General features: G+C 30.9%; 1 protein-coding gene across 1 annotated transcript; it reads right to left on the reverse strand.

The window, feature by feature from the left end:
- Window positions 1–5,749: 5,749 nt before the first annotated feature.
- Window positions 5,750–9,998, reverse strand: LOC129300227 (squalene monooxygenase SE1-like). The gene is made up of 8 exons (XM_054938776.1): window positions 9,623–9,998; window positions 8,160–8,271; window positions 7,833–8,007; window positions 7,387–7,555; window positions 6,970–7,188; window positions 6,559–6,834; window positions 6,131–6,409; window positions 5,750–6,051 (listed from the first exon to the last, which is right to left on the reverse strand). The coding sequence occupies exons 1-8, from the start codon at window positions 9,866–9,868 to the stop codon at window positions 5,941–5,943; spliced, it is 1,587 nt and encodes a 528-aa protein (XP_054794751.1). The 5' UTR covers window positions 9,869–9,998; the 3' UTR covers window positions 5,750–5,940.
- Between the last annotated feature and the right edge of the window lie 3,699 nt (window positions 9,999–13,697).

The following is a 13,697-nucleotide window of genomic DNA, read 5'->3' on the forward strand; positions in this document are numbered from 1 at the left end:
TTTAAATATTTCAAAAACTCATATAATTTAATTAAACTTATACGGAAGCATAAGATTAATTAAACATTAAGAAACACATTTTAAGATAGGAGACAAACGTTCCCTTATTTCATCTCTATGCCCTACTCCATATAATATATATATTTACCAATATAACACTGGCTTACTCAAACCCATCTATAACTGGCATCGGGGGGTCAAGGTCTCAATCGTTTATTATCACCTAGTTATCGTACTATATATATCATTTAATCATCAATAGCTCATCACATACATGAATTTTTCTTTGCATACATTTATAGTTGATATCAACTACTTGCGCTTGGGCATAAAAAACATAAGAGGAGACCATAACAATATTTAAGTTCTTAAATCATGCATATAATAACTATTTTTACTTACACAAATATTTTGACATATTAATATAAACATACTCACCAAACCACATTTTCAAGAGTCCAAAATACACTTTCACCTAACACAAAACTCATAATACAAGTCAATCAAAAATATATTGTTTTAGTTTGCAATATCATAAATTGAATACATATGTTAAAATAAAAAAAGGAGGGCCTACAAAAGTGATTATCATCACTTAACCTAATGTCCCTTTTCTCTGTTCTTTTTAAATGAGCTAACTCTTGTTACATGTTAAAAGAAAGAGGTAAGTTCAACTACCCAATAATCAAGATATATATAAATTATATAAATGCGTGATAATTAATTATAAATGTAAGTAGTTAATAAATTCATCAAAATACCCACATAAATAATCATATTAAAATCATGGTAATTACATTAACATATAACCCATGTGAATAATCTTGATAATAAAGTCAAATATGAACTTGGCACAATTGTTCACAAGTATTAAATGTTCGTACAAATTGGCATAAGTGCCCGCATATATATTTTTCACATATTTACTACATATTTTCATCTTTACAATTACAATTATAGTCTTAAACATAACCATTAATCACTCAAGTGGCATAACAATAATGAAATACATGATTAATCTCTTCCTCACTTCTCCCTTATTTCCTTTAACATAAAATCCGTGAGATAACAACTGAAAAGGATCATCCATATGATGAAATTACTTAAGGCCTTAATCATATCATAAGGGGCTACCAGGTCGGGGCTACCTTGCTCACTCATGAATATGGTTTTTTTTTCAAATCACACACTATGAGGTGTTATATCCAAAACTAGTTCTACCCAAAACTCCAGGTAAGCCAATTAGGTTAAGTTCCTTCATAGGAATAATGCTATAGTACCCTATAAGGTAAGTAGTGACTATAACCCCTATAATTAATGGTTAATAGCCAAGTATTATATGAATTTTGCATAACCGCTAGTTCATTTCTAAGGCAAACTCTCACCACACAATTATGCTCATGGGAAAATATATTTCAATAACTCTCATATACATAATTTATAATTATCCCACATATTCATAAATTTTCATGCTCAAGAAGCATCTGAAATCATCATGTCTTAGTCATGTCTCATACATTAATTTTTATATTACCATGTAAATCATATTAGCATCATAAAAAAACTCAACATGCTCCTATACAATTCATCACCGTGTATAATCTATAATTTATAATCAAGAGTATCTACATCATCATCAATTCTCAATCTCATTGTTCAAATCATGTCACATTATCCCATGAAAGCATAGATTAACATTAATATTCCACGTTACAAACAAGCTTTCATTATTCATTTATTTTTCTCCACATATGGCCATCATATTCAAATTCTTTACGTGTGCCACAATTAAATTATCATAAATTATAGAATCTCAACAACATCACATATGTTAACAACAATAATTTCAAGATTTGGTGATATATATATATATATATATATTTGTTTTACAAATATAAACAAATAATTAACATGCAAATGTATAAAATAATTTTTTTTTATTACCTCAACTTTTGAGAAGTCAAAAGTTACCTCACAAATCAAAACTTCTAAAGCTTTTTAAAGTTTAAATAGTGCCAAATGACAATTAATCTACAATTAATCATATCACAATATATCATTAATATTATTAACACAATTTTCACTCATATTTCAATATTTAAGTATTTTTATTTTATTTTTTTAAGACTTAATCTTAGCCTCTTAAATTTTAAAATTTAATTTCATATATTTGAACCTATCAACTTGGTTTAATAGCCTCCTTCGTAATAGTTTCATTGAAGTTTTGACTAAAATTATCCTTCAAACCATTTTCTATATCAAAATTTTTATTTTTATTCCATAAATTCACACCTAAAAATACTCAAAAATCACAAACTTAATTTCAAGTCTATAATTATTATTTTATAGCCATAATAATCTATTTCTCATTTCAAATAATCATCTAAACATCAACAATTCAACTTATATGATTTAACCAAAAATCTAACCATAAGAGTTTAGGATTTAATTCAAAAGCTTCAAATTCAAATTCCATCACCAAAATAATATTTTAAAATATTTATTATACTACCAACAAACTTAACAATCATATTTATTCATTATAAATCTATCTCTCTTTTAAATTTTAGATTTTTCATAACTTCAAAATCAGAAAATAAAAAAAATATAACTAAAAAAATATTCAAAACACTTATATAATCTTAAAATACTTAAAATTTTCTCTAAAATATTCCATTAGGAAGCCTGATGTTCAAAAGTAGCTCCTGCCGATGGACTTGCGCACGCTCTGTTTTCTTTTGTTTTGCTCTTCCCTGTCGCGCGCGAAGACAAATGGAAAAGGGAAGGGAAATGAAAAGGAAAGTTGACGTGTGTTGTTTTTCAAAAAAAAAGTGTGGGTCCCGACCCTTTCTTCCATCATCGGAATTGCATTTGGTGCTCATAGCCCTTTATTTTTTTTAAATGATATCTGCCGTTGGTTTAAAATTATTTTTAAAATATTTTTATATTAAATTTATCAAAATAAAAATTATAAAGAATTATAATATTTAATATGAACTGTTAATAATATATCAAGATGATCGATTAATTAAAATTATCAAATATTTAATATTAAATTAAAATTTTAAAATTATATCTGTACTATCCATAATACATCTGAATAATTAATTTATAAAATTATTTAAAAATAATATTAAATTGAATCATTCAGATTAAATTTGTACTAGTCAGATTGGTGATAAACAAATTTATTAAAGACTTTTATATTTTTTAAATATTTTTTATTTTAATAAATATAAAATAAATATAAAAAGCTTAAATTTAGATGATCTAGATCTTGTCGAGGTGATGAATACAGTAATATTTATACTTTAATAATATAAAAAACAGTCCCTATTTAATATTATAATTTTTTATCATTTTTATATATTTTATTTTTATAAATATAATATTAAAATGTTTAAAAAAAATTATATCAATGGCAAGGATCATTTGAAGAAAAATAAAAGGCCCAAATCATCAATTAAGGTGATGAACGTGTGGTGCTCATCAGGAGTAATGAGCACCAATGCGTTTACCTCTCATCTTCCTTCCCATCCTCTTCCTCTCCTTTTCTTAATTTTTAATCATTATATCAAGATTTTTGATAATCTAAATTTGGTCTCCTTCAATTTACTTGTATTGTAGTTTTAAATTGTTCTCATTAAATTTTAGTAGCTTGAATTTTTTATATTTTTATAGTTTAATATTTTAATAATAATTTTATAGGAAATTGAATCTAAATCATTTAAATTTTGATCTAATGGCTATAAAGAAAAAAAAATTGAAGAGGATAGGAACAAAGAGGAGAGAATTGGCATCCCCCCACTCTCTCAATATATATTCCCTTTTTTCTTCTCTCATAATAATAATTTCAAAAAAATCTTCACTAGAATTATATTTCAAATTAAATTTTATAATCATCTCCTAAATAATTTACTTATCTCTAAATATTTTTAATATTCTTATTAACCTAAATTAGCTATTAAAATTTAAATTGAGATGTTATATAAACCTCTTAAAAATATATTAAATACATTTAGGATTATTTATAACATCAATTGAGAATTTATGAAAATTTATTGTGAATTGCAAATCAATCATTTGTTATTTTTGGCTAACACTTAGAAAATTAATAAAAAATAGTTAAAAAATTTTGTAGCATTAATTGTAAATTTACTAAAGTCTATCAATCAATAAAAGATACTCTCTCCATTTAAAGATGTAAGGTATTCTTAATCAAATCTCACCCCCAATAAAATAATTAATTACTTTTTAAATTAATCCTATCTTTTCATATTTATCCTTATTAAATATCCTACAATAAATATAAAATTATTCATCAATAAGGGTACTTTTAAAAAAAGTTAATGATTACACATCAAAATATTAAAAATGTCTTACATTTTTTAACATCCAACTCCTCAAAAAATACCTTATATTTTTTAACTGAGAAAATAATTTATTACAAACAAAAATCATGATCTATTATTAAAATTTTAATAATTTAGAATTTGCAATTGTCATTAATATTCTTATAGATTGTTATCTTCCCATATAAATTTAGTGGGGCTAAAAAAATAGATAATAACAATAATTTTGCGTGGGACAATTTTCCCCTTTAATTAAATATTATAATATATTTTTTACATTTAAAATTATAAAATATTGTTAACTAATTTATTCTATTAATAATTTAATCATCAATGATATTAAAATTAAATACTTTTATATGTATATTCTTATTAAATAGAGTGTTTCAATTTAAAAAATATTATTAATTACTTTCCAATTAAAAGATTTTTTAAATCTTATTTATTATACTTTAAAAGACTTAAAATATTTTATATTTTTTAACATGATAAAGTATTTCAGAAAAAAAATATTTTAAAACTGAACAAAGAGTAATGAAATACATAAATTACAAAAAAAGTCTTAAAATCAATTATTGGGATCATATTTATTGAAAAATAGGAAAATGGAGTCAATCCATATAAAAGTTATATGATTTAAATTTAATTTAATTTACTGTTATGATTTTTTGTTGTTGTAGCAATCCATATTGGTATGATTTTACAACTTATTTCTGAAAAAAAGTAGCACGGGTGGGTCTAAGGCACAGTGGGAGGGTTAAAACAGTGCAAATTAAATGGGAAGCACCGCCTTATGAGTGGGTAAACTTGAACATGGGAATTTTTTCCAGGCTTGAAGCTGGATTTTGGTCTTGGAGCATATATTATGGTCTGAAAGTGATTTGCAAAGGGAATCTGCACAATGGCATCTGAGACATGATCTTAATTTTATCAGTAATCCTTCCATATTAAAATTGACCATGTATTAAGCATACTATTATGTGTGCCCACTCGCTTGCTCATCATACTATTGAGCAATACCAGAGATGCAAAATTATTATGAAGTCGCTTATGAGCTCTTAAGCCTGCTGTCTCAAGATGCTTCGGGAGATCCTCATTCTCGTTTCATTTCTAGTTTAATAATGTAGTTTGGGCTTTCTCCAATTTTCGACCAAAAAGACTAGATATTGAATTTAAAATAAAAGATATTACTTGTCTAATATTTTTTTAAAAATTATCGTTTAAAATTTTCTAAATCTGGACTGTAATTAGCGTTGCCTGACTTGGAGCACTAAATTGGACTGGGGGCAAAAATAAAAGGTGGTCTTGTTTCCAAATGATTCGCAAGTTTACTTTATTTATATAGTCGCCGTCAAGCGCCCGGTGGTTCATTCTTAAAATACAAAAATGACGCGTCGTGAGCTAGTAATCAGCATAGAGATAATATGAAATGGAGGATGCCCGGATGGACAAGATCCGAAGTTAAATTTGCCGGAAAGGAGCCATAAGATGCATCAAATACAGAAGGATTACTCAAGCCTGGAAGCATCAAATAGTGAAAAGACACGTTTTGAGAGAACCTTGACTTACAGATAAGTTTCGCCCATATTCACTCCTGTTTAGACGGAGGTGTTCTGTAATAAGCTGGGACAGTTGCAGGGAAGAACATCTGGCGAACTCCTTCAGCCTTGACTATGGGGAAGATTATTCCTGAAGCACTCTGCAAGACTCAAAAAAATCAGAGCCACAGAAGGCAATCGTATTTATTCATTCTATTGAAACGAGGTTCATGGGCTTACGGATATCAATCGTGCTCCGATCCAAACCCGATTGGGCGAGGGATATGGAATCAGCAAACGGCCAACACCGTATATTGCAACAGCGAAGAAATGGAGAACCAAGCTCAAGGGGCGGGGATTCAATCCAGAAAGTAACGAAATTGGTCCTTCCGAGAATACACCTCCAAGACTTAAATAGTCAAAGCATGCTTGGCGCATTTCACTCCTCGCCTCGTCAGGAGATGCACTAAATACCTTGTACAGGGCTCCCGCCAACGTATTTATAGTGGATGCCACTGGCTGCCATTTTAAATCATGAGGATACTTTTATCGCCTTTGCTACTTAGTACTTAATTTCATTTGCAAGAAGAGCACAAGGCTTGACAATTGCATCTCTGAGCAATGTGAAGGATTAGAATGCTTATAGAAGGAGGGGAGGTGAAAATTACCTTCCGCAATGTATAAAAGGACTCGAGATATTTGCAAAGCGTGGATGCATCGTTTAGGTCACGCAAAGGCTTGAGAAGATTCCGGAGCACAACTATATCAGACAATGCCACAGTCATTCCTCCCCCAGTTAGAGGATGGCGCATGTTGAATGCATCTCCCATCAGAAGGGCTCCAGGAGTAGGATAAGGGGCTGCCGGCATGCTTCTGTTTGGCATTGTCCTCACATTGCCTTTCTCCACCGCGGCTATAAAGGCATCATGAAGCTCAGATGGGATCTGCACCACACGATTGTGAAACAAGATACCAATCGCTGAATATGAAGAAAAATTCTATTATCAATGGAATTAAAGTAAATGCATTGGCAACTGGCAAGGTGAAAACACAAAGAAACTTCTATCATATAGAGCTACCTGTGGAGCTACCATTGTCTTCAAATACCTAGTCATTTCACCGTTCGAAATTGAAGGAACCTTCTGACCAGGTACATCAACGAGACAGCGAATCTCCGTTCTACTTATAGGATAAAACAAAATTGGCGAAGGATCTGCTAGGATAACATGGCCATGGTTTGCATATGGAAGTTCACAATTTTCCAAAATTAAACCAACAAAACAGGAGGGAACTTCTACCTGGAAAAAGAGTACGATATAACTTTTAGCGATTTTATAATTATTAAAATAAAATTGTTAAACATGGTAGCTGTCCAAAAGCACTGAAAGAAAGATAGCGACAGCTTAACTTAAAATTTAGATGTCATAGGAGAAAGACGTTGAACAATGCAGCTGGTTAAACTTGATCAAACATTTGAGCTAAAAGAGCATTCTCACCTTGGGATTACAAAGAGAACGACGCAAGTTTGAAAAACACCCATCACAAACAATGGTAAGAGGAGCATAAGCTGAAAATTCTTGGCCATCTTTAGTCTTGTAATGCACACCTCTAATTGTCCCATTCTCTTCAAGTAGGGAAGTAACTGTTCCTTCCGTCAATTGTACACTACAGATTAGAAGAAATATCACATCATGTTCACAACGAAGGGAAACCTATTGGTTTGAAAGAACAAAAATGATATTAAAAGACTTTGAATATCATATCAAAATTGTATTGTTGAGCCCTATAGGCTGTCTGAATATACTAAGAGACACCAAAGAAATCAGTTTTAACAAAGTATATTTTTAAATCAAACTTGGAGCTGGCTAGCAAGGACTGTCAATACACAAAAAAGAATGAGTCATATATTGGTATTATCTGCAAGAAACTGAACTATACGCACTTGGGAAGGGAGGCAGCCTTCTCCCTCATCCTCTGAATAAAACGCCCATTGTGAAAGCTTCTTCCAGAAACATTTGAGTGAAACTTCTCCAATGGATAAGGGAGTCGAGTATTTTTTCCATCCTTGTACAGAGCATAACCAAACACTTGCTGAGCATCAATTTCCTGCACACAATCTAAGCAAAGCACAAGGCATGATCATTTGGTAAGGGGGCTTCACTCTAACTCAGAAATGGCGCTGCTTTTCTTATGTTTATTTCTAATATTTAGGACCAAGCACAATGCTTAATACAAATTAATATTTTTTACAGAATTAAGTGCGTAATACCTTCAAGCCCCAGCTCAATTAGTTTGAGATAGCCCCCAGGTTGTAGCAACTCCCCAACAATTCGGTCGGGCTCACTCAAATCTCTTTCTATGACATGTACTTGCCGTCCATCCTCCAATTCATAATACATAATCAGTATATAGGAGTTTAAAACTGTGTGTGTTAAATCGCATGGGTTAACTACACAAAGAACAATAGCTATCAGACATAAACAGGATAAAAAAGAGGAAGACGTATAATTGCACAATCCAAGGCAAAAGTCAATTCCCTTGTGTGACCAAATTTGTAGGAAGTCCAAGATCAGTTTACAAGATTTACTCCTCCCTCCAAAAAAGGGTGATCATTATTTGTAAGCAGAGTAGCGAAACAATCATACCTTAAGGGTAAGAAAAAACAATGAAGAAAGAAGAAAAAATTTCTATTGCAAAATTCAAGGCAAAGGCCAGTTCTTTTATGCGATCAAATTTGCTGAAAGTCCAAGATCTGTTCACATGACTTCAACTTCAAGAACAAAAGAAGTGTGTTGCAAAGTTCAAGGCAAAGGTCAGTCAGTTCCCTTGTGTGATCAACTTTGCAGAAAATCCAATATCAGTTCACAAGACTTAGTCCTCTCTTAAAGAAAAAGGTGATCATCTTCTTCACCTGACAACTGTTTAACTCTTCAAGTGATTGGGATGTGTGTGAAAATACAAGTTCATTTTGCTACTGAAACTAGCTCCTGCTGCGAGAAGAATACACCTATTATCTAAAATTTTTGGGGAAAACAAAATGATCTTTAACTGCTATAGGAAGAGCGGTGGATGGCTAGTTTCTCTCGGTCTTGCTTCTTTAGCATTGAAAAACAATAGTACATAGTAAGCTGGTGTTACTTGTCCACGCACAGAAACACAACTACCGGAACCCATACCAAGGGGAAATAGTAATTTTAGTTCAGTAGAAATCACATAGTTGAGTGTGTTAGCGGAGACAGGCGTAAGATCTTTCATTTGGAAAACCATATCAACATAGTTTTACTGAAAATCAGTTCATCAATTGAGTAGTTCTAGTTCCTAATTAAAAATTCTTCAAGTTCACCGAAGAAAAAGGAAAATTATTTCCTAAATCCCTTCTGAATCTGCTGTATGACCATAGAAAAATCAAGGACAAGAATAGCAATAAGAAATTATTTTTTGATGCATGGTATGGCGTAAGTAAAATGGCAGCAACTTCTTATGGACACGGAAAGTATGCTTTGCTTTCGTTTGTTGATTACCGCCCAGTTTGCTCATTATTAAACATCGTAAATGAATCTTTATAGCATTACAACTTAATCTTCTTCGTTCAAAATCCACAAATTTAAAGCATATCCAGTAACATGAATTATACAATACATCCATCGCCAGTAAAATCAGTAACTAACAAGCCATTTCCTCGTCGCAAGTAAAATGGCGAAGAAAAGGGAAAAGACGGTAAATTAAAAATACCTTGCCAAGAGTGTGCGCCAGGGCAGAGCCAGCAACCCCAGCTCCGACGATAATGACGTCAATCTTACCGCTGCTTCTGTCAATCGATCTGCATTCTCCGGCAGCAGTGGTTATGCTAGCCATGCACTGAGGTGAAGCGACGGCAGAAACAATGCGGCTTTTCCTGGCAAAGACCAAATTGTAGAGGGCAACCAAGGCGAGCAAACCAGAGCAAAAGATCCAACCAAGAGTGTACTGATCTGCCATGTCGGAATGGGGATCCGAGACACCTCCAGGAACGACGACGACGGTCGAAGTAGGACAAGAACGGCGGCGAGGCCCTTGGCTCTTGCAAATTGCTTCGATGGCCGCTTTGTGCCTTTTTTGAAGTTTCGGTTACTCAACTTAGGGGCGTTCACGGACGGGATGGGACCGAGACACTCCCGTCCCACGTCCCGTCCCGAAAAAAAAAAAAAAAATTGAGATTGAATTTTTAATTCCGTATCTCGTTCCGTTCAAAAAGTCGTTCCGTCCTGTTAAGAGTCAAGACGGGATCGGAACAAGATCAGGACGTCTCACCGTCCGATAAATAAAATAATATTGAAAAAAAATCTGAATAATAATGTTCATTAAAATTTTAAATTATATAATTTATTAAGTTTAAAATCAAAATAACACAAGTACATAAATAATAATAATTTAAAATCAATTATTGAATTATATTAATCACAACTACATATTATAATAAAAAATATAAGTGATCTTTATGCTATAAGATTAACAACAACAGGCAAGTCAAACACAACATCAAATAATTGTTCTTCTACTTTAGTAAAGATGTACTAAGCTAATTACTCTTCTAAAAATAAGCAAGAAATATGTTATAAATAAAATTTATTAAATAAATAGATATAAAAATAAATTATATTAATATAATTAATATATTATAAAAAAGATATCGCCATATTTACTCCATGCCATTAAAATTATCAATATAAAAACACTTTAGTTTTAAATAAGAATTGTAAGTATTAAAATTATAATTGATATAATTAATATAAGTATAAATTATATTAATATAATTAATATATTTAAAATAAAAAATAATATATATAACATTTGGGACGGGACAGGACGTCCCGATGGTAATCCCGTGTCCCGTCCTATCCTGAACCTTTTCCTGTCCCGTCTCATAAAGTCCCGTCTTGATTATTTTCAGACCGGGACAAGACCCGTCTCGATATATTGGAACGATATCGGCCAATCAGGACGGGTTCAGATTGAACACCCCTAAGTCTCAACTGAGCAAAACCGGAAAACAAGGACGGGTCACGGGGCTGCATTTTATTTATACATGGCCTTGGTCGCACCGCTCAATCATGCTCATTTTGCGCTCATCATTACACAGGTCTCTCGTAGCTTCGCAGAGCGTCAAGATTCCCTCAATTGGAATCAACTTTTCCGGACTATAAAATTATATATAACTCCAATATTATTTATTCTAAAAAATTTATTTTAATTTTATTTATAAGATATGATATGTTTTTTTAAGTAATATTTAAAAAATATTTTTAAAATTATTCTTAATGAATGAAAAAAAATAACATAACATCACTTTTTAAATTTTTTATATAAGGATATATTTAAAATTTTATACAATTTTTTTTGTATTGATATTAATAGGTAGAAATTAATAATAAAGAAGGCGAGTACTTGCATGTACAAAAATGAATAAATACACTGAGAATCAACATAACTGAGGTTAATCAGTGGTATCCTGCGCAGTTCTTGCCAATTAGCGAATTAGAATTACTTGTGTTTGTGTGGGTGGTTGTGTAATCGTTGCTTTTAATTAAATACTTTCCCTCCGTCTTATATTTATATAACGAATTCAAATCACAATTCGACAATGATACAAGAGATCGACATCTTCTTCAGGGAGGGGGTGACAGGATGTGTTTGAAATATTTTTCATGAGTTCTAAAAATAATTATTATGCTGTTTTATTTGTTAAAAAATATCCCAACTTTTTAGCTATATTCTTATTAATTACAGGAAGATAATGAGTACTACCTTGTTATTCATGCAAATTCCTCCTCAAGTTAAAGAGTAAATCCTAGAAGATTATTTTTTTCTTTAACAACTTATAATTAAAACTTGTTTTTATTTTTTTAAAACACCTTATAAATTGGAGGAGAGTAATACAATTTTATTAATATTGAATTTGAATTTTCTGGAGTGTGTAATTATGTTGGACTTGGTCGCTCGAGTGCACAATAATGCCGGTAAAGTTAGAGTGGTCGTGAGCATTTTGTGTATATGATTTGATAATGTAGTATTGAATAGCAAATCATGGACAGAATTTAAAATTCTATGCATATCAGATTGGTTTGTTGGTTAGCTAATCACCGTATAGAAACCTAGCTGTCTCCGGTCAAACCATGGGTGCTAAATCAAGGGGCTTGTTCTCGCGGGTTGACTTAAATCATTTATTGAAATTTTGATTTGCCCATATTATATAATGTTTTCTTTGTGGTTTAAGATTGATGCTACGAGTTAATAACGATGTCCACAACGAAAATTCATGTTAGTGTGGGAGGTGATATAACACCTCAAATTTTTCACAAAACCAAGAGATGGAATTAAAAAATTGATATCATCATATTGAAGTGAATAAGCACAGGGTCCAGAGCAGGCGTGTGATCTATTTTATTTAATTTACAACGCGTGTGGACGAAACGGACCTAAATAAAAGGCTGCAGGTAAGCATAGATAATTAGATACCTCCGTCTGTGATCAAGACAAAACGTGAGAAACTGGTTTGGATTAATCTAGTGTCGAATCACTCATTTTTACACGACATTTTTTTACATTGTTTTTTTTAATACTTATTTTTTTAAATATTTTTTCATTTAATCTTATGGTTCTACAGTTTTCTAGATCTAGAAAATTAATTACTTTATGTTAATCAAATTTTAGTAGTATATGGAATATAAGGATATTCGATTAATACGGATGGAATTATATCTTATCTTTTGTTATAATTATTATAATGGGAATCATGCGGCATGACTTTTATTTTTATTTATAAAAAAAAAAGGTTTATGCTTTCACTTGTCTCTCAGGAGAGATATTCTTTCCTCTCTATAAAGCCTAATCCTTATACTTAAGAAAAAATAATTAATTTGACCTCTTGATATGGCTTTGTGATATTTGTATGTATATATATGAATAAACATTAAATATACAATTATCAATAGTATTTTTATTGATCAGATTCTTCAATTTAACATGATTAAGAGTGTAACTTTTATATAACTCAATATTACTCTTCCAATCCGGCAATCCCATTTAGATGGTACGTAGATAGAAAATATTTATTTTAATTTTATTTATAGGACATCTTTATAATTTTTGTATCTAGATAACATATCATTTTATCCTTATTGAATGATGAAATATTTTATTTTTAAAATATGTTTATTTAATAGGAATAGAGTCGAAGACTTGTTAAATTTTTAACCATAATTAATAAAGTTTAAGTTTTTTTTTAAATTGTAGTTAAATATTATAGAAGTGATGTATAAATAGAATTGATAGAAGAAGTACCACTTCATTAAATTTTAGCTAGCAAACATGTATTGAAAAAAGGGACACTACGGTCTATTTTGCATATAATTTGTTAAAATAGACTTCTTCTCAACATGTCTTGGTACATGTTATGGACATGGATGACGAATCTTTGCATTGCATGGTTATATATGAAGCAAGCAATGGGTACAAAACAGGGAGCACTTTGTTCCCGAAGCGTTAATTAATTAAGAACTCCGCACTACTTGTTCTCTGACATTAAACTTCACTCGTGAGTCCGAGTTATCTTCCATTCTTGAGGATAGCATATCATCAATCATGAAATCGTTATTCGATTCAGTAATGCAGGAGGGGGAAGTAAACGTGATATATTTTTGAGAATGCATGAGAATTATGTGATGTTTATTACTCGCCAAAAATAGATTATTCTATGTTTGACAATTTCATTTGGACCCAAATATTTGAGAACCGGGCAAGTTGAACAAAGCAGGCCGTCTGCATTTCT

Source organism: Prosopis cineraria, unplaced genomic scaffold (genome assembly GCF_029017545.1).
Source record: "Prosopis cineraria cultivar Desert tree isolate PC_DT_omini unplaced genomic scaffold, ASM2901754v1 PC2, whole genome shotgun sequence".
NCBI classification, from domain to species: Eukaryota; Viridiplantae; Streptophyta; class Magnoliopsida; order Fabales; family Fabaceae; genus Prosopis; species Prosopis cineraria.